General features: G+C 35.1%; 3 protein-coding genes across 5 annotated transcripts; 1 reads left to right on the forward strand and 2 right to left on the reverse strand.

The window, feature by feature from the left end:
* Positions 1–7,691: 7,691 nt before the first annotated feature.
* On the reverse strand, positions 7,692–9,586 carry LOC104086450 (RING-H2 finger protein ATL46-like). Its single transcript, XM_033653463.2, has one exon. The coding sequence runs from the start codon at positions 8,834–8,836 to the stop codon at positions 7,883–7,885; it is 954 nt and encodes a 317-aa protein (XP_033509354.1). The 5' UTR covers positions 8,837–9,586; the 3' UTR covers positions 7,692–7,882.
* Positions 9,587–11,303: 1,717 nt separating this feature from the next.
* Positions 11,304–15,545, reverse strand: LOC104086452 (probable inactive receptor kinase At2g26730). Its single transcript, XM_009590703.4, has 2 exons — positions 13,088–15,545; positions 11,304–12,277 (listed from the first exon to the last, which is right to left on the reverse strand). The coding sequence occupies exons 1-2, from the start codon at positions 14,364–14,366 to the stop codon at positions 11,688–11,690; spliced, it is 1,869 nt and encodes a 622-aa protein (XP_009588998.1). The 5' UTR covers positions 14,367–15,545; the 3' UTR covers positions 11,304–11,687.
* A 274-nt stretch (positions 15,546–15,819) lies between these two features.
* On the forward strand, positions 15,820–17,653 carry LOC104086451 (membrane protein of ER body-like protein). 3 transcript variants are annotated; one of them, XR_004504332.2, is made up of 5 exons: positions 15,820–15,958; positions 16,141–16,227; positions 16,394–16,535; positions 16,764–16,825; positions 16,939–17,139. XR_004504332.2 is itself a non-coding variant. In XM_009590699.4 (5 exons), the coding sequence occupies exons 3-5, from the start codon at positions 16,439–16,441 to the stop codon at positions 17,402–17,404; spliced, it is 618 nt and encodes a 205-aa protein (XP_009588994.1). In that variant the 5' UTR covers positions 15,832–15,958; positions 16,141–16,227; positions 16,394–16,438; the 3' UTR covers positions 17,405–17,652. The 3 variants fall into 3 exon arrangements, 2 of the variants coding, with proteins under 2 accessions (XP_009588994.1, XP_070053621.1); XM_009590699.4 differs by having other exon boundaries at positions 15,832–15,958; positions 16,946–17,652; XM_070197520.1 differs by lacking the exon at positions 15,820–15,958 and having other exon boundaries at positions 15,995–16,230; positions 16,420–16,535; positions 16,946–17,653.
* The last annotated feature ends 7,566 nt before the right edge of the window (positions 17,654–25,219 follow it).

Here is a 25,219-nt window from a genome sequence, read left to right on the forward strand (position 1 = left end):
ACAGATAATAGTAAGAAAACTAAATAAGAAGACTACTAAGAAAGCTAAGCATGCAGGGAAATTTTAGCATTTTACTATGAACTATTTTCAACTAGGTGAAAGAAAAATACACGAAATAGGAATAAGGAGTCACATTTCATCACTGTACCGTTGCGGCGTGCAACCCGATCCCATCATATCAATCCACATAGGGTACACATCGAGCCATAATACTCGGGCTCACTGATCACATGTGTGTCAACATCAAGCACAACAGAGTGCACGAAAATATAACTGTGGGAAAATTATTTGGAACAAACAATACTGAGAAGGACAAGCACGACTATGGTGCAATAAGTAAATCAACATCACGAAGGCCACCTCACCCATAGTGCCATGAGGCCTAAACTATACCACAATATGCATGTGAAGAATCATGTAACCCTTACGACCTGTCATAGTATAAGAGAGAAACATATAACATAAACCAAGGCGTGAATAACATCCATTTCGCCCGATGATATACATGTGATAACAACTACGCAAGAACAAACAAATCCGATCCGATACAAAATACACATTCTCATTAGGCTCAAAAGCAACCCCCAAACCAATTTTCGATCATCCCCGCACATGTAATTAACCTTCCAAAAATCCATAGCAACCTTTCCATAACACCTATCATCAATCGTCCAATCCTCAACATTTCTTCACGACTCGCAGTCAAGGAATAGTCTGCCACGAGAACATCCAATCTCTAAACCTCGCGATTACCAGAATCTTCATATCCAATTTCAACACCGCTACTCAAATGGTTGATGTGTCACACACACTCCATCATTCTACGGAAAAATACATATAAGTCAACACACAATGCACCTGCCAACATGCGAACTCTCCTGCGGTGGGAACAGATAGTGTCACCAAAACCTTAGACTCCCGAAGTCGTCCAAGTCATCAAGAACTCATATCCCTCCCTCCAAAACTAAACCGCAACCTCGTACATGCAACTTTTCAACCCCATACAGCGCATCGCCCCTAACATGCTAACTCGCGACACTACGAAATTCTCATAGTCAACTCTGAACCATAAGCAAATTGAACACCTTGTCAACTGAGAATCTTTCATTTAACTCAATCCAGGAGAACACCACCATACGCAATATAGTTTCTATACATGTGGTAAACACCTTTTCCGGCCGTAGTCATAACCATGATAAATTTTCGGAACTCAATAACACCTAATCGAGTAATCAGAATCATTCGCCTCTAACTCAGCTGAGTCACGCAGACTGCCAACCCGAAAGTAACTCAATCTGATATGACTGCCCTGAGGGAACTTCCTGGGAACCTGAAGCCATTTCTTGAATCACTCCAACATTGACATGTAGACCTTTCTTGACAAGGAAATACCGCAGATCCGATTACCATTCTCTACCTTTTTCAAGCCCATCCGTAGACAAATTCAAAAGTCCTTAAAGGCTACATAAGACCTGAAACTCGCCAGAACCTTCTCGATAATCGCTCATCTTATTCTGATCTTCAATACACGGCTAATACGCGTTGAGCAACCCGTGCTTCACCAGCATATGCCCATTCAAAGAAATAACCAAGCAGTCTCTGGGTCCGAAAACTGATACGGCCCATGATCCTACAATCCGATCGTCATTAGCAGACTCCACCACTTAGCTCGAATCCATAGAACACCTCATCAATAACCCAAAGTACCATATCTTCACAGCATGCCCCGATTTCGCATGACTATTTAGCTGAATACTTCAAAACTTATGTAATGCCGATCATAGAACACCCCGAAGACTCTGCCAAGCGCTTACCCATCATTGCAATAGTCAAACAACTTCCCCAAATGCTCTGAAATGATAATATATGCACTCCACCGAATGGAAACCTCATACGAGACACACGATACAAACTCATCATGCAGGAGATGGCCCACCGGTTATACTCAAATTGAGACCTTGCCATGAACCCACCTTAATCACAATAGCCTAGCCACCAGTCAATCTTCCCAAATCTGTGCTTACCAACCAGACATATGAACCTGCCTTATACCTCAAATGAACAACTAGAAGATTTAACACTGCATCTGCTTCTGATGCTAGACAACACATCGCGATGATAATCAAGCATCCATATCCCGTCGTAATCTATCTGCAGCTTCACCGATCATCGGCGCATAGCGAATACTAAGTGCAAAACATCACATATGAGCGATTGGGAAGAGTCAAAGTCATAGATTTCAAGCTAAAACAAGGCTGCACGATAAGGAAAGAAGAAAGGGAAATTTTTCCTAAATGCCCTATAGCCTCCCGAAGATAGGTATGGATGTCATCAAACCGATCCGCAGGACTCTACTAGACACTTGCTCATGACTCGTAGAACCTACGAACCTAGTGCTCTGATACCAACCCAACCCAACCCGGAATTCACTAGTCGTGATGGCACTTAACCCAACCCGCTAGGTACGCCAATTAATGATTTCCCATTTTTAATTAATTTAACAACACAATTTAACAAAGGAGATATCTAAGTCTTACACATCCCCAAGGACTGGTAGTACGAATCATGAGCTTCTAAGAAAAGAATTTACAATCTGATATGAAGTAAATACCTCTTCTATTTGAAAAATACATAAACAGAGTTTTTATAAATCTAGGGCTACCATAAACAAGAGGCAGCTACAATAGGAACGCAGGTACATCTTCAATCCCGGCAACCATAGAACACAGCAACAACAACAACAACCAATATCTGCACACAATGTGCAGAAGTGTAGTATCAGTACAACCGACCCCATGTACTGAGTAAGTATCTTGTCTAACCTCGTCGAAGTAGTGACGAGGCTTTGGTTAAAAGATGCTCACTGATAAAACCTATAATATAAACTAACAATAGAACTATACTACAGTACAACAGAATAGAGCACACGAAACGAATATACAAAGCAATAACGGAGTACTAGAAGAAAACACAATTCAACAGGTATCAATATCTCACCCCAATCCTTTCCTTAGAGAGAAAGCCAATAAATCACAACAGTCACCTCAAAACTTTAATAATGTGAGAAATATATTCAAGACATCAAATCCAATGGCACGGCAACAGCCTTCATGCATTTATCTCATCCTCACCAATTATGCGTAAAACAGTACCAACTAAATGACAGAAATGTCGATAATAGAAATAATAGTGTAGGAAATACGCAATTAGTTATGGTGAACGAGAATGTACATGAGAACATCAGTAACAGACTGAACAAAAAAAAATAGAGGTAATAATCAAATCATCTCCGGTTGACCTCAAATTTTGCACACAAGTCACATTTGACATTACGGACCTGATCCAACTTCCGAAATCAGATTCCTACCCCGATATCAAAAAGTCCACTTCCGGTCAAACTTCTCAAAAAACCTACAAATTTCTAACTTTTGCCAAACGACTCCAAAATGACCTACGGACCTCCAAATCCATTTTCGGACGCGCTCCCAATACCAAAATTACCATACTGAGCTATTCTCAGACTCGGAATCCCAAACGGACATCGATAACATTGAAATGCACTTCAGCCCAAATATGATAAATTTCTTCCAAAATGTTAACTTCCACAATAGGCGCCAAAATGCTCCCGGGTTATCCAAAACCCAATCCGAACATACGCCCAAGTCCGAAATTATCATACGAACCTGCTGGAACCTTCAAATCCCGATTCCAAGATCGTTTATCCAAAAATCTACCTTAGTCAATTCTTCCAACTTAGAGCTTGAATCTTGAAGTTCATCCTTCCAAATCAATTCCGGATAACTTGAAAACCAACACCGACGATTTACGCAAGTCATAACACATCATGTGGAGATGCTCGTGCTCTCAAAACTCCGAGCGAAGTGAAGATTCTCAAAACGACATGTCGGGTCATTACACCACTCCCTAGTCGCTTTTCCAACATAGGGTCTCCACTCCCTAGTTGATTTTATTTTAGACATAGGGTATTCATTCCCTAGTCTTCTTTCCAACATAGGGTATCCACTCCCTAGTTGATTTGATATTAAATGCAGGGTACACCACTCCGTGATATCTTTGCCAATATAGGGTATCCCATTCCCTGACCATATTTTCCCAACATAAGGTACACCAATCCTTAGTTGAGACATCCTTTTGACAATAAAGGAACACCATCCAAAAAAAAATAGCATGACTTTTTCGGCATACACCACTCCCAACCTTTTATTGCTTTCAATAAAGAAGTAGTTTAGAATTTTGTTACAATAACTCATGAAATTTTCTTAGTGCAAACTAGGGCAGAAAAATTCCGTTCGTTTGATTGTTTTGGTGTCTGAGTAGGTTTTACCTCGAGGCATAGGGTTCGAGATGACCAAAAGAAGAAGTCTCAATTCAGAATAAAAGAAAAGAAAAAATAAGTGAATCCAAAATGCAATAGCAGTTGAAAAGATGTGGAATGCTCAAGACATGACTGAAGCCACCAGCATTGGAGACCCGTTTTGATTAGAAGAATCTATAGAACAATGAACTAGAACCTATAGCTAGCGAGCATCAAGGTTTAGATCAGAGTCTGCATGAAGAACCAGTCAAGACTCAAGATCAAGTTTTAGAAGACTCATAGATAGGAATCTTGTAATTCATAACTGATAGACTTGTTTAGTTTCTTTTTTATTTTGATATAATAGCAGGACAGCGGACCGGAGCCTCGACGGAACCTCACCAAACTCCTCAACTCATCATTCCACCATTCTCCTTGAACTACATGCGACCTGATTCCCCTATAACACGGGATATGTAAGCTGTCCAAAACCGGGAATCGGTTGCACCCTATCTTTTATTTCATTTCCTTTTGAATAATGGTTTGGTCAAAAATTAGTCACATGGCTCACCTAGTCTTGCGTGAAAACTCTTCATGTTTCCAAGCAAAGAGGGGCAGCTGTGAGCCCTAATTTTTGACTATATTTGAATTTTTATCACCTTCTACTATGTAAATATTTTCAGAAATTTAATATATATTTTTTAGCTTTGTTACACTTTTTTATATATAGGGTAAAAATTAATAATAATTTAAAAGGTCAATTATTACTATTAGTATTATTTTTATTTTTATTTTTATCTTTATTTTAAAGTATAAATATATAATTAAAAAAGTAAAAGTAAAAGCAGGTAAAAATTGTTTAATAAAAAAGTAAAAGAATGTGGAAAATTAAAAAAAATAAAAGTAAAAGAATGTGAAAATTTAAATAATAAAAAGTAAAAGAAAGTTGGAATTAAAAAATAAAAGTAAAGGTAGCTAAAAATTTTAATAAAAAAGTAAAAGTAAGTGAAAATTAAAAAAAAAGTAAAATAAGTGGAAAATAAAAAAAAGTAAAAAAAGTGGAAATTTAAATATAATAAAAGTAAAAAAATAAAAAAATAAAAAATAAAAGTAAAGAAAAGTGGGAAATTATTTTATTTTTTAAAAAAAAGAAAAATGGAAAGTGGAATTCTTTTTAATTAAAAAATAAAAAAAATAAAAATAAAAAAAATCTGAAAAATTCCGAAATTTTTTCTATAAATAGGAAAGAAAGGAAAAAAGAAAGGGGACAGAAGGAGAAAAAAAGAGAGAGTAGGAAATTGAGAGAATTTTTTATTCTTCTACGCTAAGGAAATTTCTACTCGTGTCATTCTTTCTTCTTCTTTCTTTCGAAAAATCCAGCAATTCATCACCCCGTTTAACACTCCAAAATACCCCAAAATCCAGCTTCAAAGCACCCAAAATCAGCCCCAAAAAACACTGTCAAAAGCCAACGCCGAAGTGAAGTCGCGTTAGAGTTCCGTTGTTTGATGTCCTGGTTAAGCGCTGGTTTTAGATTTTTGCTGTTTTGGAGCTTCTCTTTCACTGTACCTGCTGGAAATTTTAGCAATAAAGGTCTGTCCTCTCTTTAAACTTCTCTTTGAATTTATCATGTTGGATGTTTATTTGTTAGAATAGAGTCTGCTAGATTACATTGATATAAATGCTCATAAGTTTGATTATTTGCATAATATATCTGATTAGTTGTTTGAGGTTTATTAAGTAGTATTTTGTCTTAGTTTAGTTTGGTTAGTTTATAATTAATTACTAAGTGTGTCATATAATTTGTTTGCAAATTAATTTTAGGCATCATTAGTCAGTAATGTTAAATGACCCACGTTTTGGGCCAAGGCAAGAAGAATTAATTAAATTGTTGGCATGTTCCCAATAAACATATAAGCTAGCTCTCCTTTATAAATTAATATAACTTCAAATGACTTCCATAATACCTACGACATTCACAATAACCTCTAGAATTCAATAGCTTCACAAATAATCTCAAACTAGTTTAGGAAAATAACTTACGAATATTCGTAGTTTGCTTTAGGCGTGTTTAAATAAATCATCGTGACTATGGGTACGGTTCTCGTGGCATAGTCATGATACATAACCCCAATTCGAGTGCGCGTTTCACGCGACTCGACCACAACTTAAAATAATAATTAAAATAAACATGTTGTGAATCACAGGTGCATTTCACGTGGCGTGATTTGTGATGTGTACAAAAATAATAAGTGTGCGACACCGTGACTTGTTTAAATAAACTCCATAATTGTTTAAAATAATTAAAAGCGGTATAAAAGCGTTAATGCACAATAGGTTTAAAACATGTAATAAATCATATAATTAGGCCAAGTATTAATTGTTAAGCGACCGTGCTAAAATCACGAAACTCGGGAGTGCCTCACACCTTCTCCCGGGTTAACAGAGTTTCTTACCCGGTCTTTTGTGTTCGCGGACCATAAATAGAGTCAATTTTTCTTGATTTCGGATTTTAAAACAAACCGGTGACTTGGGACACCATAAATTATTCCAATTGACGACTCTGAATTAAATAAATAATCTCATTTCGATTAATGGCACTTTAATTGGAAAAGCTCCCTATCCCTCGGGAAAAGGGAGGTGTGACAGTAAGCGGGAACAAGAAGAAATTTTAATCTGATGGGATCAATTCAATAAAAGAAGGGGAAAAAAAGCAATTCGAGTTAGTCTTGAAACAATTAATTGTATTTTCTCCTAGACTTCCTAGGTAAATTTATTTTATTATTCAACAAGGAGCCACCAGATACTATGCATCTATTGCATGTACTTATACATTTCTACTTTTGTTTATAATATATGTACATATAAATATTTTACCTACATAGTAAGTAATTCTAGAATTAAATAAAAAGGCATTTTTAACTCAGCGGTAGAGTTAAAACTAATAAATTTCATAAAGAATCAAAATATATATGATTCTGACTATTCAATACAGCAGACATATGTTTTGAACTGTAATAAGTAGGCGTTTGGACATAAAATTTGGAGTTAAGTTGAAAAATGGTATTTGAAATTATGTTTGGATATGCATTTCACTAGAAAAAATGTTGCAGTTTTGTGAGTAGGGAAAAAAGTTTTCTGAAAATTTGAATATCTCATTTTCGAAAAATTTTCAAAAACTTGCAAAATTTCATGGACAAACACATTTTTGAAAAAAAAAACCTCATGAACAAACGGGTCCTAAGTCGCGCTTTATATTATATATCTTTGACTTCTTATCCAATATATCCTAGAAGCTGTCAAGCTGCTATGTCAATTAATAATATATGTCCCACCATCTTCACATATATGGTAGAAATTAGAACACACATGCATATAGCTTTCCACAAAAACGTTGGAAATTAATGCATCATCCATATTATTCCCAAGTACATATCTGTAGCTACAATTGTAGTAGTATAAGTTAATCCAATAAAACAAATTTAAAAAAAAGGAATAGAAGAGTATGTAGGCGTTGATTTGTATCTCAACTCTATGTTAAACCAATAATTTTTTTGCACTATATGGTTACACAAACTGAGTTCTGTTTGTAATGGGAATATCAAGATTAAGAGATAGTCCACCAACATTTGTTTCTGAAGAACTTGAGGAATTGCCTTTCTTAGACCAAAGCCAAATCTTTGAAACAGAGAAGCTCTCTCCTTTAGTCCTAGCACTGATCTTTTTTCCTTCTGTAGTAGCCCCAAAATTGTTGTTCTCACACTTCGCTTTGAGAATCTTCACATTGGGCAAAGCTATCTGCAATTCTGAATCATCAACCACATATTGAAATGAACCCATTGAAAAACATCTCCTTGCATTCAAATTGCTGCTACTAATTTCCCCTTGACTTTTGTCTTCATAATTTTCATTCCCTTCATTTACACTTTTGTACTTACCTAATCTAACTGAGAAAACTCTCATTTCTCCAACATTTTCTTGCATGAGTACTCCTGACTTTTGACTGTTTCTAATTCCATCTTCCAAATGGAAATTCCACTGTTCTCTTGACTCATAATTAGAGCTAAACAAGGGGTTTCCAATAGAAATTCCAGAAGTAATTACACCTCTACATAAAGGACAAGTTGAGTTTGATAGGAGCCATGTGTCTATACAATGGATGTGAAAAGCATGGCTACACAAAGGGAGCAATCTGAGTTTGTCATGTTCTGAAAATTCACATAAACAAACAGCACAATCAAATGGCTCCTTCAACCCCATAATATCCTTATACAAAAACACAGGCAAAGTGTCAATGATAGATTGGTCTAAACCAGAATCATGTTGCCGAAAGAGCTGTTGAAGCTGCCTTTGGAGAACTTGGGAACTAGTTGATTCTGGGAATCTATTGGACTGAGAAATTGATGAAAAAGAAGGCATCTTTAAACAATACCTAATCAGAAGATGAAGAAGACCAAAGACGAAGAATAAAACAGCAATAACTACTATTACCAACAGGAAAATTGGGCTGATTCTACTCATGGGTGACAATTTGTTTTTAAAATTTGCTAGTAAATCTTTCAGAATCCTGACTTCTAACTCTGGTAAGTGAAAAGTGGAGAGGAAGTAGAGCACAAAAGCTTAAAAAGTTTTCAAAATAACATCATTATACTACTACTGACATGCCATTTTCAGAACATCCAAGAAACTTGCTTTATTTGAATAGAAGAATATGTAAAATGAAAACTGCCTTTAAGAGGACTAGAGGTAAAGAGAGTATGAAATAGACAAAAAATGTCCAGAATTAACCAAAAATAGAGGCAGCAAACAAAGATTAACAGAAGGAATAAAAATCTAGAAGTAGCAGTTGACCTACCTCTACCCTGCAGAAGAGAACAATACAGTGTATGGATGGACTTATGTATGTTGGATTTGATAGGTAAAAGATATGGCTATAGAAATATCACCAAAATAAGTGATTTGCTCCCTATTGATAAGTTGCTTGTCAACACTGTGCTTAGATGTGGGCAAAACAGAACAAGAAAAAAGGAAAAGCAAAGTTACTAAAGAAGGGTAGGTTAGGTTTCTATGAGAAAGACAAGGCCTGATGACAATGCTTCCCAGATTATGAATTCAGTTTATGACATAAACTGACTTTTTCAAGGATTGCCACATGTGTCTTTGTCACTGACTGCTGTCCTTTTTGTGTATTTGTAGATGCAATTATCTTATTCCCTGGACAACATTGTCCTCTGTGGCTTAATTGAAACAGCACATAATACTTAGTTCATTTATATCACTTTCTTTGCGTTTTTTAAGGAACTAATTAATGTTTCTACTACTTTTATTTTATACTATTTGAAGTTGCATTCATCACGCAGCCTTGGAACAAAAACTAGCTTTCTAATTAACAACTAGGGTAGTCAAATGTGACAAATCATTGCACTTAATGATTATGAAATCTCCAATTCACATTGCTTTTTCCATCTTCTAGTTTGATAAATATTAGTCAGCCCCACAAAGAATACATGGCATAATTAATTGGTCCACCACTTTGCTTGTGTTCATGTATTATTCCAGTGATGCACATTATTTTCTTCTCCATTGCCTTCTTGTCAAGGCAGTTTTATACTCATCCTGGTAGGTCTACTTACCATATAAACTTTGGCCTTAATTATGCATTTTGGCATCCCTTCTCAATGATGGTCCCGTGATAGAGGGATCCAAAAAAGAAAAAGGTCAGAAAAGATAGGTTGGTAATTGGTAAAGATTCCTTCATTTTAGACTCAATTTCTCCTTTTCTTTTCTTCTCAATAGATAATAATCTTTTTTGTTTAATTTTCTGGTATTCGAAATTGACTAACCGACTAATTTGGATTTGTATCGAGTGAACTTATACATTACTATAATCATCCTTAACCTGAATTGACTCTTTGGAACTATATATGATGACAAAGAAGCGCATGGTATGGACAAGAAATTATACAGTGAGGTGTTTATTTTTTGGTGGTTCCCGCACGCTTTGCCATCTTTGTTAAGCAACAAAATCATTGAAGAAGTTGATTTTAATTTTAACTAATAATGTTGGGCAAGTGGTACTTAATCAAAAGTGATGTTTATTACAGCCCGACCGACAAAGTAGTTGGAAAACTTTATCTGCTTCTTCATTTCGTTCTACTTGCCCAATAGAAAAATCTAGTGATGTTTCTTGGTCAAGATGGATGATCGTTCAAGAACCATTTTAAGGTCTAGTTAGGTAAAATTGAGTTTTACTGGAAATATTCTAAGATCATTAGGTTATCTAGAACTAGAAGAAGCAGTTCACTAAATACTGTGACTTATGAGCTGAGTAGTTGTGGAAATATTTACTCACAATCTAGCTAGATTCTGTGTATAGTTAGTGATTCACATTTAACACATAAATATAACTTGTACCTTTACAGAAGACCTGTTAAAAGCCTTTTTTCTTTGGGGAAAGGGGGGGGGGGGGGGGGTAACTAGAAGAATTTTGTTGATCTGGAAAAAAAAAAAAAAGAACACAACTTCAACTAACTACAGGATCGAACTAGCTAGCTTTCTGCATTTCAAGAATGGATACACACACCTCCTAGGGAGACCTGTTAAAGATTATAGTATGTAAATATCTAGTGTTGTTGGAGTTTGATTTTGGAAGTGACGTGCTATAGAAAGCCACAAGTTTTTCAAGCTTTGAAAAGACATAAACTCCATGAATTGAAGTTCTTCTAGAATTTGATAAATCTTCATTTAAAATGCATTCTACAACAAATGATGAGAGTTTCCGATGCTAATAACCTCCAATTTCATTTTGGATTAAGAAACTATAATTGACAATTGTGTAAAATAATCAGTTTTATTGAAGTGATAGTTAGTCATTAGCTGTCACCGTGATTTTTTTAAAATTAAATTACTTTAAACACCCTTATAATATGGCACTTGTGGTTGTGGATCAATCCTTTGTATTTTTAAAATTAAGTATTTAAACCCTTGATATAATATAAGCCCATAGTCCATCCTGACGACTCTTGAGGCAAAAGAGACTATACTACTTTCAAAATTAGACACCTAACACCTATATCCTTACTAAAAGAGACACCTAAAACCTATATGATTAGCCATATATTTGTGTACAGTTAAAGGAAACGGCAAAAGAAGAGGAGAATGTAAACCAATATAGTACTGCAAGTCCATAAACCATTCTGATTACAGTTAAGGCAAACGACAGTATGCTTCTATTGGACAAAGACATTCCACATTAAACTCATTGACCCAATCATTTATCAACTCAACAAATCGTCTCCTGTCACCCTGATTAAACACAAAAAATCAAAAGAATCTTTGTTCTTAACAATATACCAGTCCATGTGAATATTAATCAGACCTCACTGCTGAATATGGACAAGGATTTCTCATCGTCTTCCTTAACAGAATTGATGATTAAAGCAACTTCCTTCATGTTTGGCCTTGAATCTGGTGATGGATTTATGCATTTGATAGCTACTTGCAACAGATTGATCATTCCTTCTTCATTTGCAGCATCTGCAATGAGCGCCTTGTCGAAAACTTCACCACTCCATTCCTCTCTAACCACTGAATTTACCCACCTAGCCAAATCATTTCCACTAGCCTGAACAGGCTTACCTGTGAGCAATTCAAGAAGAATCACTCCAAAACTATAAACATCCATCTTGAAAGCGTTACGTGCACTAATTGTGACCGAATCATCTTCTCTGATGTTGTTATCACTTTGAGCAACAAATGACTGGTGTTCATTGTTGACCATTAGACCATACTCGCTGATACTGGCTTCCATGTTTTCGTTCAGCAAAATGTTGGTGGATTTCAAGTTTCCATGAGGAATATCATCATTCTGAAGGCCTTCATGCATGAAAGCTAAGGCCTTAGCTACAGTGGCTGCAATTCCTAATCTGCTTGCCCAGTCGAAAATTTGGTTGCCCTGAGATGCTGAAATGGACAGTTATGCAGTAACTTTACCATTCCATATTCATTTTCTATGTATGATGTACAAACTTGTTACCACATTATTTTTTATATAGGAAAAAAGCTGATGCGCTGACATTATTGTATGATCTAGGTTCAGAATTTAGATTCCAATGTAAACATGACCATATCTCACGACTTAAACAAATAATTAGCGCTTGTTTGGCTTTTTGGTTGAAAGTATTAGATAAGCATGGAGTGCTGAAACTAATTTTTATAAATAAATAATTATGTATCTGGATAAAAGTCCTAACACTGATAATAAACAGATAGATATATTTGGTAAGAAGTATTAATATGCATTTTTGTTTAAATGACTAAAATGCAGTTAAGCTGTATATAAAATAAAAAGTATATTTACAAGTAGAAGGACATATAACGGAGAAGGAACGGAGAGGGAGTTAAGGGTTTTGTTTTTGGAAGGGTATTTAGCGGATTACAAAAGATAAAAAGTAACAACTTTGATCAAACCAAAAGTATTTATAATTAAGCTGAAATGTTGTAAGTTTTTTTTTCTGTATGGCATTTCAATGATTTTGGCTTATAAGCATTTTGTTATTTATCAAATTGTGGTTGACTTGAGATTTTGACTTAGCTGGACCCTGAATCTGGAGAGTGAACTATAGTTCTACATTTAACATATTCCTTTACTGTAACCAATTCCAGATATGTCTTGTAGGATGGCCTATTACTCTTGTTGGGCTTTGATTTGAGTCCAAGTGAGAATTGATTTATTAGAAGGGAAAAGAAGTTTGGCACAAATAATAAACTTACAATGGAGATGCTTGAAGAGACTGCCATTCTGCTGGTACTTGTAAACTGTTAGCTTCTCTTGCTTGGAACTGTAGAAGGCAATAAGGGGTAACATATGAGGATGCTTCATTTGATGTATTCTATGCATCCTCTTCTTGAAATCATCTTTTGAAATATTCCATCCCCTTATCCTCTTTACTACCAATGTTACTCCTCCATCAGCTTCTACCTTGTAAACACTTCCATGTCTTCCTTTCCCGATCAGTTCAGCAGGAGCTCGAAGCAAATCCTCGAATCTCAATTTGTTAGCCATAGGACTTGAAAGGATTTCAAAAGATGCTGAGAACATTGAGTTTTCTGGAGATGTTATTGAATATTCTGACCTGTTTCCAGGAGCCTTTGACTCACCAGAGCTAGTGTTCTTGTTCTGATCCTTTAGAGCAGTACTCTTGCTCTTTTTCCTCCTAATGCACTTAAAAAGCTTTAATGCAAGTAGAAATATTATAATCAGTCCAAGAATAGCATAGCCAAGATAGATAAGGTATGATAATTTTTTCTTCTTAGCAACTGAAGGAGGAGGTGGCGATGGCGATGGTGGACATGTGTTTGACAATGGCACTCCACATAATCCAGGATTACCCAAAAAACTGTTGGAATCAAAATGGTCCTTGACATCAGGAACTGGACCAGTTAAATTATTGTAGGAGACATTGAAATCTACAAGATTGGAAAAATCAAATTTTGGTATTTGCCCTGTTAGCTGGTTTCTTTCTGCCAAAAAAGTTAGCAACCCTGATATTCTTGACATATCAGGTAGCTGCCCTGAGAAGGCATTGTCTGAAACAACAAACCTTTTCAAATTATTTAATCGCGAAAGAGAGCTTGGTAAATTGCTTGTTAATTTGTTCCTACGCAGATACAAGTGTGTGAGACGCCTGCAGTTTGATATTTCTTGTGTTAAAATGCCAATAATTTTGTTCTCATTCAAGCTTAGTACAGCAAGGGAAGTAGCCTCACAGACAGAAGCAGCATCAAGAATTCCAGTGAGATTCTTCTGATCAAGAACGATATGTTGCACATGTTGCATTCCTGAATCACAAGTTATCCCCTCCCATTTGTTGGTACAGGGATCAGATGATAAATTCCATCCAAAGTTTACATCTTTTGAGATGTTTCCAAGAGAAATCTCGTTCATGAACTTGACCAATGCTTGCCTCACTTCGAAAGTCTCTGAATTTGCCAGTACTAGCAACACGTGAAAGAATATGCTCAAGATTACCCATCTTGTAACTGGAATCATTTCTGGTGGAAGGGACTAAAGAAGGTGAAATCTCTTTTAGCATCTACTTCTTCAATATGTAGAGAATTAGAGATGAAATGATGGGTAATTAGCATTTTTGCTAAAAAAGTATGAATAAGGTAGCTAAAGCTAAAAAGGCCGGTTGGCTGATTCTGCAAAGACATGGTCAATATAGAGCAGACTCAATCATAACAAAAAAAAAAACAGATGATCTAACAAGAATTGACGACAGAAGGAGAAAGTGTTAAAAATATAGAAGGCCGGCAAAATCTATCAAAGATTTGCATGGTTCCTCCTTGTAAGTTTGCTTCTGAGTAGATGCATTACTATAGAGATTAAGAATGATCCAAGTGGTCCTTTTCTTATGCATCACTCTGACCAACATTCTAAAAGGTTCAAAGCGCTTCACGATAACAAAGTTATTTTCAATGACTTTTCCCACCTACTATATACCACTTGTATCAATAGAAGAATACATAGAACACTACAACGTTACAAAAATAAGACTGTTTACTTAGTTACTTTTCTGTATTATATGTACATGTGCATCCCTCAGCTAAAACGTGCAGGAAATTTTGTTCCTCTCTTCTTCCCACTATCTCATTGAATGCTTAATGATTGCTCCAAAGAGGAAGCAACAAATAACTTACTCTCAGGGAAAATGAGTGTAAAAGAAAATGAGAACCAAATCGATGAATGCTAATTAAGAGTCCGGAACACTTGTGAAGTCAGCTCCAGGCGTTACATCATCTGAATCTTTCATACGGTTCAATAATCCAGATAATGGTTTCTACTGTTCAAAACTTCAAATAATCAAAAGCTTACCCCACAATAGTCACACGAGAATGCAAATAACAATAGTATAAAGAATTAATCATTATGAGAATGCTTATTTTAAGTTTTAAAGGTTGAAATTCAGAATAAAGTGGCTGCTATGACTGAATGTTCATCAGAAATTCGAGAGCTAGTCGGTGGAAAGAGATCAGCAAAATAGATCTCATTGGGTCGAAATGATCAAACCCTTTAACAAAGTTTGAGGCAAGATCAAAGCTCTGATTCTATAAAATCTCAAATAAAAGTACTTATAAAGATTTTAAAAAGGTATTAAAGAGAAACTGTATCAACAACCCATTTGGCTTTGTTCCTCAAGACATTCATAATTGTCGTCATGGGTGAACCCCACACCATGTCTCTCTTCAATCTGGTGAAAAATGGGGGTGACAAACAATTTGTCGGACACGTGGCATTCAAATAGGATCTCATATACAAGTTTTTTACCTTTCACGTGCTTGACTTTGTTGTTCTCTAAGCTTGATAGCCGTTTTAGGGGGTAATAATTCCACTTTTTACAAATTAAAGTGTGTAAGTACCTGCAAAGAAAATCCGTGTAAAAAGGATTTCTCGTGCAAGTTTAGGGTAAATTAAAGTATATATAAATTAATCCTATTTAAATGAACAACCAATCAGTGGCTGTGTATCTAACAAATTTCCACATATGTTCAATATCTCTTGTTTCCTGTATGCATGTTTCAGATTCAGGCTCTCAATCATATGCTTTCTGCGCTTTTAAATCGTCCTTCTACACTCAGTATGTAAGTTGTTTTAAACATGTAACCACTTTCTCGTGTGACTAGTGAAGTTGTTTAATAACTGATTTAATTACAGCTGAACCATTTGAAAGAAGCAATGGTTTTAAAGATAGTAGATATTTTCTTTGTTCTTCAGTACTTGATGTGGATTTTTGTACTTTATGTGATACTATAAAACTGATCAGAAGGATGCTTTGATCTGCATTGGTTATTTGGGAAGCGAAGGTAGCATATCAAATTATTCACAGATAAAGGCAAAGTGACTAAGCCAGGTGGTGTTAATTTGTACAATATTTTCTTGATTTTGTTGTTTCTTTTCTTTCTGTTGACTGAAATCTAGATGCATACAGTAATACAATCATTGGAGGTTCCTTTAGTATATTTGATCAAAATTGCACAAATAATTTATAGATCTTCCTTCAAATCTGTGAATTCCAGCGTGATACAAAATCCAGTACTTCTAGTTAAAGTGAACGAAAATCAATGGAGATCGTAAAAAGCCTAGTATATGGAGGTTTAATAGAGTCAATTACAAGCTTAGTTGTGATTTTCTCCGCAGCTGCTTCCGACGCTGATACACGTAAGTCTTTGAGAACTTTGTGTTTAATTCTTCAATCTCTGCTCGTTTGGTTGGTTAGTCTAATGGTAATCTTGGAGATATTTCTGTGAGAGATATAAAATATCAAAAGGATTATCTTTTGACTTTAATAATTAGAAGCATTATCCTAGATCAAGGGTATTAAATTTTAGCTCTCCTAAAATCTTGACAGAATATGATATGGCTTATAGAGTTTTGTTGATACTGCAGTGAAGATCCTAACTATTGGAGTGGCAAATTGGATAGGTGGAGTTTTTATCATTTGTCAGAATGTGAGTATTCCTCAATTCTAGTTCAACTCTACAGTTGGTAACTGTCTTTTGCCATCCTTTCTCCTTCTGCATCAGTTCTTGCATCTTAATCCTTTTCTTGAATCACATGTAAGCTTGCAGTTGATGGACTTGAAAATTAATTTTACCGGAGTAGGTTCCAATTTAAGTAATCAAAGCGATCAATACCAAGAGCTACTTGGCCAAAAAGAGCATTTCCTACTTCATGCAACTGTTGCCCTGATATCATATTTTACCTTTGGCCTTGTTCCACCAGTAGTATATGGCTTCACATATCTTAAGAGTGATAACAAAGACTGCAAGCTTATAGCAGTTGCAATCGCTTCTTCTCTGTGCATTATCATGCTTGCTACTGCAAAGGCTTATACTCGAGGAGCAAACAAGTTCAGTAAATACGTCAAGACTGTCCTATTCTATGGTATAGCTGCAAGTATGGCCTCAGGTGTTGGTTATGTAGCAGGCCATTTCGTTAAGAGGCTCATGGATAAATTAGGTTGGTTTGAGAAAATCCAACCTGGTCATTCTATTGACATCTTTTGCAGTGATACCTGCCTATTGTAAAATCTTCTTATGTTCGCACCCATGTTTTGCAAGTTTTGAGAACCTATAAGAATGAGTGTGTTTTCTTGTAAATTTCAACTGAGAAATGAGCTTTTTCTGCACCAAAACTCTTTAGTCCCTGCAGTGTGATGTTACGATGATAGTTGTAGCCCTGTTTCTGTGAATCATACATATATTGGCCTAAAGAAACCTCAACTTTTCTTGCTTTTATAAGCGAGGATGAGTCGTTCTTATTGACATTTACGTAGTTTTGTTGTCTGTAAATCCTGTAGGCCTCACCTCACTGAGAGCTTAAAGTGTGCAGCTCCACCAAACCTCTTATGTCCACAACCTAAGATAAGAAAGTACTCACCCTAATACCCAATCCAGATAAATTAATATGGAACCACAATGAATATGTCTTTTCATTCAATGTTTTCAACAGATAAATTACTGTGCAGGTTCTTTTACAGAGAGATTATTGCATGGTTCATAACTACTATCTAAGTTTTCCAAGAATTGATGAGTCATTAACATGGAACCTCTTATTATTGCACAAAAGGAATGGTATCACAAACTTCTGCTATCTCTACCTGTGTTTTTCCTTTCTTTGTTCTCTTTTTTGTCCTTTTTTTTTCTTTCTCCCTCTTTTTGTAGTTCTTCTCTAGACTCTTGAATCATGAAATTGAATCAATAGGATTCTAATCTCAGGAGAGATAGCAATAATTGGCTTTTGAATTAATATATAGGTAGCTCGATCTGCAGGACACTTGCATGAAAAAATGGACTTAACAAGTACTATGCACCAATACATAGAGAGTAAAATAAGGATATTTAGTTAATATTTTGAAGTATTCAATCACAGTTAATATAACTGTCAATCCATGAGTAGGGTTGAGAATCCCAAATTCTAAGAAAACTTGCAAGAGAGCTGTATTATCAGTATAAGGAAACAGAGAAGTTTTAAATAATTCAAACATTCATTTTGAGGGGGGAAAACTTTGTAACATGTCAAAGTACGAAGGTACATTTTAAATTTCAATTGAACACAAAAGTGATTTTATGTCGTAATGCTATGTGTTTTCTGATGAAATTACCATAATGAGATTCTTACAAATAAAAAACTACTACTAATTAAACCTCGAAAGCAAAATAGGCTATAATTTAAGATGTTCGCGCTCGCGGTTGATCAGATGCTTAGCTAGCATGATGATTATCTGGTGATGAAGAGAAAATTAAAAGAGATTGCAAAACATGAATTTGCAGCTTTAATTGCATAATGTAATTAGCAGTTTGAAGAAGCAGTTGATGAGAAGGTAGTTGTCTAGCGCCTGGGATTAGCCTTTGCAGCTTCACCACCTTGTCTTGCTGCTGTTGAAGATCATCATTTAAAACACAGCTCATTCTTGATCTTCTCCTCCCCCTAATTTTCATTGTTTTCTTTGTTGATTTCATGAGTACCCTTTCTACGCCTAGCCTTTTTCTGTAACCCATAATTTCTAGCTTGCTTTTGGTTCATACAAACTCAAAGGAACAGCTAGTGTATATATAGACACAAAAGTATTAATACAGAGTTGGCACAACATGTGTTTAATCTATGGCGCATGTAAACTCATGCATGTGAATATGTGATGGCTTTGGTGTGACACACAGGTCGACTCATATGCCTGGCCTACTTTAACAGCAACGTACTTAGCAACATAGTTTCATCTGTGGTTCTGTTTTCTTTTTACATATCTCATTGAGTTTAAGTTTGTATGGCCAACAGTGGGTCAATATAAAAAATTTTAAGTTACAATAACATGTAACTCTTTATAGTAAACATGATATGATAATTCAAAAATTAAAGTAATTAATAATATAGCATATTCATCGGATCACTGATAGTATTAACATTATCAGTTTATATATAACTTAATCATATCCAGTTTAGCAATGTGAAGGCGAATCTTGGAGCAGTAATACTTGCATTATGATAGGTTGTCTACATCACACCCTTTTGAGTGTGGCCCTTTCTCGAACCCTACATGAGCGTGAGATGTCTTGTGGGTCGAGCTGGCCTTTTCTCATATTCAATTTAGCAATATATTTTGAACTTACGGGCAATTACTTGTCTACTCATGTCCCAGGACCGCAAGCCCAAATGGGCGGTGGGCCTAAACGGTCCTAACCGGATAGGACCGGGATCGTGGGGAGGTGGGCTGGGTAGTGAGCCGGTCCCATAGACGAGGTCCGTGAGATGGGGACCGGTTGAGAAGTGGGCCGGTTCAAGCGGTCCTAAACGGGCCTATCCGGGCCCAACGGCTAATGTTTTTTAAAAACAAAATCTGCCACATTATAGCCGTTATGGCATTTAAAATATGGCCGTTTTACCTGCCAAAATAGTCGTTGGCTATTTATAAAATAGCCTTTTAACCCCCCATCCCCCTCCCCCCAACTTTGTTTTAACCTCAATTTTTTTATAATTACACTTTTCCCTATTTTCAACTATAAATACCCCCTCATTCTTTCATTTTTCTCATAAAATCATCAATGGTTACTGTTATGTGCTTAGCCTATAGTTTTCCTTCTAACCCTCACTTTGTGCATTATATTAAAAAAGTTTATAATCTTACTTATAAAGGTTTTCCTCTCACAACCGTAAAAAGCGATATTTATAAATATAAACATGAATATGAACAATATTTGCGCTATTTATTTACTCATATAAATTGTCTTGTTGCTATTACAACTGATATTGGTAGAAGTGGTAATGACTTTGATTACCTTACTGTTACCAGTCATTGGATTGATGAGGATTGGATAATGCAAAAGCGCATTATTGCTTATAGAATAATTAATTCACGTCACACAGGGCAATTTATTTCTAGCACGGTTACGGATATTTGTAGATATTTTTGCATTAGTGATAAAATAATGTCAGTTTCAATGGATAATGCTACTAGTAACACAAATGTTGTAGCCTTGCTTACCACTACACCAAGTCCTGCATTTAGTAACATTTTTCATGTTAGATGTATTTGTCATATTTACCATTTAATCGTGGGTGATGGTATGCGAATTTTAAATGTTGAAATTGAAAAGGTTAAAATGGTTCTTAATTGACTTTTTTATTCAAACCGTAGAAGTAGACTTAGAGAATATTTTAAAAGATGCAATGAATTTGGCCTAAGAGAAAGAAAGGTTTCTAAACCTTGTCCAACTATATGGAATTACATGTATGAAAGTTTAGTTGTTGCATATGAATATAGAAACCCCATAAACTCAACGTTTAATGCTCATGTAAGTGATGATGATGAGCACCTTACAAATGCGGATTGGGCTAATGTTAAAATGCTTGTAGATTTTTTAGAAAAATTTTATATTGCTACAAATGAATTTTCTGGGCAATATTATCCTACTATTTCTAACTGTTTAGTTTATATTGCAGAACTTGCAAATTTGTTTGATCATTTTTCAGTGGGTGAGGAAATTTATCAACTTGCTATTGATTCTATGAGAAAAAAGTTTAAATTTTTTTTTTTCTATTCTCCCTATTTATGGTGTTGCTGCATTGTTAAATCCTCCTATGAAATTAGGAGGTCCTCAATTTTGGTGTGAAACTGTTTATAATGGTTTAGCACTTGAAGATGAGGAGTTGTCTAAACTTCCGGACGCAATAGCCTCAATTAAAATAAACGTTCAAACTATTTATAATGCTTATCAAGTTGTATTAGATCATGCTAGACCAAATGTTCCAACTCCTTCTTCTTCTAGTTCTCAATCATCTAAAAGAACTGTAGCAGTAAGAGCACTTAGTGCTTGGGCGGGGTTCAGGGGTTCTCAAGGTTCTAGTACTAGTGATTTTTCACAACTAAATGAGCTTGAAGTTTATTTGTCACAGGGAATTGAGGAAGTGAATCCCGACGACTTCTTTAATATTTTGGAATGGTGGAAGGACAAAGAAAAACACTTTCCGATTCTTTCAAGGATGGCCCGAGACATTTTAACTATTCAAGCTTCAACAGTGGCATCAGAGAGCGCTTTCAGTCAAGCAAGACTTCAACTCGGTGATTATAGAACATCTATGAGGGAGAGCTTGGAAAAATTAGTACTTTTCAGAGATTGGATCCCTTCGGAAAGAAGAAATTTTAGACTTGCTGAATCACAACCAGAGGTAGACGAAGCTTACGAAGAAATGCTAGTTAAACTTGCGGAGGGTGTTGCTTCGCCCAGAAGCGGTGATGACCAAGCTTCTTTTCCGCCACCACCAACAGAAATTTCTCCGAACCTTGAAGGATTTATGAAATTTGTAAGAGATACCATGTAACTTATATGAACAAAAATTAATATGTAACTTGTATTTTGGCACATCTTGATTAGTTTCTTTTTCTTCTCAATGGTGGTATTAGCACATTGTTGTGCTCATTCCATAGGGGTAGGAAGACTAAGAAAGATATTGTCATATTTTTTTAATGCTATAATAAAATTATAACGCATTGCTTTGAATATCTCTTTAAAATATTTTTGTCTTTAAATTTGAATTAAAAAATTTAGGTCACAATTCTATAATATAAATTACAAGGAATTGACTTAGATATTGTTATTACCATTTTTTTTCCTCTAACTTCTATATAAAAAAAAATTAAAAAATAAAAAGTATCCATTGGGCTCGCTTAGGCCCATTTGGGTCCACTTAGGCTCGGGACCGACCCACTTAATCCGGGACCGTTAATTCGTAGTCCCGGTCCCGAGCGGTTTCAACAAGAAGCCCGCGAAGTCCGGGACAACTTAGGACCGACCCACTTAGGACCGAGTCCACGAAACCTACTTAGGATCGGGTCCGGCCCACATACCACCCACAATCTACAAGTAAAAGAAGTGGATAATGAATAGTACATCTCCTGGGCTTTTCTCAAAAAGATGAATGTGATGTCATGTGAGAAACAGATAATGTGTGGAAATAAAATTGGAAGCAAAGATATGTGGTTTGTGGAGATCAAGTGCAAGTAGCATATATAGTGCTGTGGGAATTTTGCTGGCGGAGACGAGGCACATGGCTTGACAGCTCTCTCGAACTGAGGAACTCATGGCGACCACTAGATTTTGGTTTATTTTCAGCATCATAAATTACAACAACTAAAATAAATAAATAAAAAATAAATAAGAAAGTATTGACAACTTAAGTTTTGAATTAAACGGTTTACACAATTTTGAATTTAAAGTTGAAAACAATTTAAGTTTTAGTTGAAAAATAATACTTATTATTTGAAGTTAAAGTTGAAAAAAGGTTTCGTGAAAGCTCAATGTGTGTTCTGGAAATTATACTCCTAGCTTTGTTAGAAATTTTTTTGTGAAAAGTTAGACTTGTCTAGTAGAAGCTGAAGATTTGGAAATAAGATGAATTTCTCTTGTTTTCACTGCTTCTCTTTTCATTTTTCTTGAGTTGAAAGTCTATACACACTACCATCTTCAGACCATACTTATGAAATTATACTGAATTTGTTTTTGTTATTGTTTTATGAAGTTCTATCGTTTAGACTCGAAAAGAAAAAGCAAAAATTTAGTGGGACGCAAAATGGAAATTTTCTGTGATGCTAATTTCTCTAATCTTTTCTTTATTCTTCCAAGAATTTTATTCTCCGTAAAGGAAAGGAAAATAGTTGCACTTTCATTCCCAAGCACAGGGAAAGGATTTTGATGAGGTCCATGTTGATTCAACACTTGAAGAAAATAAAATGTTGATGCGTGTTCTTAGAAAAACTGTCGAACAGGACGTAATTGAAACTTTTTATGGGTGAAATTCAAAAAAAAATTGTCGGATTTACAAGTGTTAATTGAAAAATAGTTACAGTTTTAAAAGTAATCGAAATTTAGCCATTTTTCATGTAAAGATAAATCTGAACGAAAACACTATTAAAAATCCAGAAAATATTCCAGCATAATATACTGGAGTTCGAATTTTTTACATGTGAACTTCCAGCATATTATACTAGACCAGTATATTATGCTGGAAGTTCGTACACGGGTGCTTCAATCTCCAGTATATTATGTTGGAACTTTCCGTGTGTTAGAGTTCCAGCATAATATGTTGGAAATTCATACACAGGTGCATCAATCTCCAGTATATTATGCTGAAATTTTCCGTGTTGCAGCAAAATAATTGTTATTTTTCATTGATTTTGCAAACGCTGGTTATTTTTCAATTATCAGTCTAAAAACTGGTCAGCCCGTACTATTTTGACACTTTTTATGGATCAACTGAGCCCAATAATAAGAGGCCAGAACACATGAAGAGAAGCAATAAACCAACACATCAATTTTGGGCTTTGAAATTTGATCCCATACAGATCATTAGGCCAGTAATGATCAAGTATTTGATTGGATGCCATCTAACCACGACCAATACTATGTATGGGCTGATAGTCTGATTTAATTATAGGGAACTTTTAACGCTAGTTATATACACTCCTATTATTTGTAAAATAACATACAAAACATATAATTTATAAAAAAATCACAGAAAAATCAATATCTCATGACACAAAATGAAGAACGAATACAAAAGATCTTTTAGTTTGTGACTGTCAATCTCTTCATTTCACCTAACAATATGATTTACTTTGTCTTCCTTCTGAGTTTCTTCCGAAAAATCGTCAATCATAATTATTTAAAGTCTTGCTTATCTTCATTTAGACACAGGGGCGGACCCACATGGTGCCAACGGGTTCAGTTGAACTCGCTTCATTGAAAAATTATACTTTGTATATCAGTAAATTATATTTAAAACATAAAAATTACTACTATAAAAAATGATTTGAATCTACTTGGAACAAACATGTTCCTTGTGGCGGCGGTGGTAGCGGGTTCAAAATGGTTGACAGGTGCTGGGTTTGAATCTGTTTTGGGGCATGTCCCAATTAATATTTTAAGTCGTACTTGGAATAAAGTCCGTGCAACCGAAGGGCCAAGACAATATGTGTTCCAAATTAAACATCATGTCATTCAATTTTATTTTTTTTATTTTTTTCAAATTTATTACTCTCATGCCATTTCCTTTGTCATTTTACTATTTCACTTTACTTTTTTTTGTTCTCTTTTCTCTGCAAATAACAACTATTTTTTAATAACAAAAAAAATTCTAGATTTATTTAAATATCATAGAGTAGATAAATATTTGTTAACTTAGATTATTTGAGCTAAAATTTGTTAAATTAAATAGATAACTTTCTGAAAATATAGATAGATAATATTTTTAGCCTTCTTAAAAATATTTGTTTCTTTGTTAAAATTATAAAATGCCAACTTTAAAATGACTTCATTTTGAGATTGTATTAAAAAGAAAAAAGGATAATAAAATGATCAAATCCTATTTATCATACCCGACACTACATATACTATTGGGCACGTTCGTTTTTTACTGAACCCGTTTATTCAGAATTATGGGTCCGCCACTGTTTAGGCATGTATCAATTCAATATTTGATAATTAAAAGATATTAAGCAATACGATAAAGTCTATATTTGTAAGCTATCCCCATGGGAATTTCGTCTATACAATGTTGTCACTAATTGGTTTGTTTGTTGATGTAGAAGCATAATAACTAATAAGGGTCGCCATTTACGAGTCTCATTTACGGAATGTGGCCTAACTTTTCTTCATTTTAGCTGCCGAAAGAGTCTTATTGCACAAAATTGCAGCTAACCTCACTTTCTCTCCTTTAGGCTTTAGCACTTTTTTGTATTTCCATCAATGAATCCCTAACTTTTATCATTTTGCTTAATCTTTACTTTTGGCACCTCCCACCAACTTAAAACTGCTCAATAATTTTCCTTTGCCTAGACATCACCTTTTTTC

This window comes from Nicotiana tomentosiformis, chromosome 3 (genome assembly GCF_000390325.3).
Source record: "Nicotiana tomentosiformis chromosome 3, ASM39032v3, whole genome shotgun sequence".
Lineage (NCBI taxonomy): Eukaryota > Viridiplantae > Streptophyta > Magnoliopsida > Solanales > Solanaceae > Nicotiana > Nicotiana tomentosiformis.

Coding starts and splice junctions, on each gene's coding strand:
- LOC104086450 (XM_033653463.2), bottom strand. CDS start 8,836: ATGAGTAGAATCAGCCCAATTTTCCTGTTGGTAATAGTAGTTATTGCT.
- LOC104086452 (XM_009590703.4), bottom strand. CDS start 14,366: ATGATTCCAGTTACAAGATGGGTAATCTTGAGCATATTCTTTCACGTG. Junction 12,278..13,087: donor TCTCTTCAAGCATCTCCATT/GTAAGTTTATTA, acceptor TGTCCATTTCAG/CATCTCAGGGCAACCAAATT.
- LOC104086451 (XM_009590699.4), top strand. CDS start 16,439: ATGGAGATCGTAAAAAGCCTAGTATATGGAGGTTTAATAGAGTCAATT. Junction 16,536..16,763: donor TGCTTCCGACGCTGATACAC/GTAAGTCTTTGA, acceptor TTGATACTGCAG/TGAAGATCCTAACTATTGGA. Junction 16,826..16,945: donor TTTTTATCATTTGTCAGAAT/GTGAGTATTCCT, acceptor GTAAGCTTGCAG/TTGATGGACTTGAAAATTAA.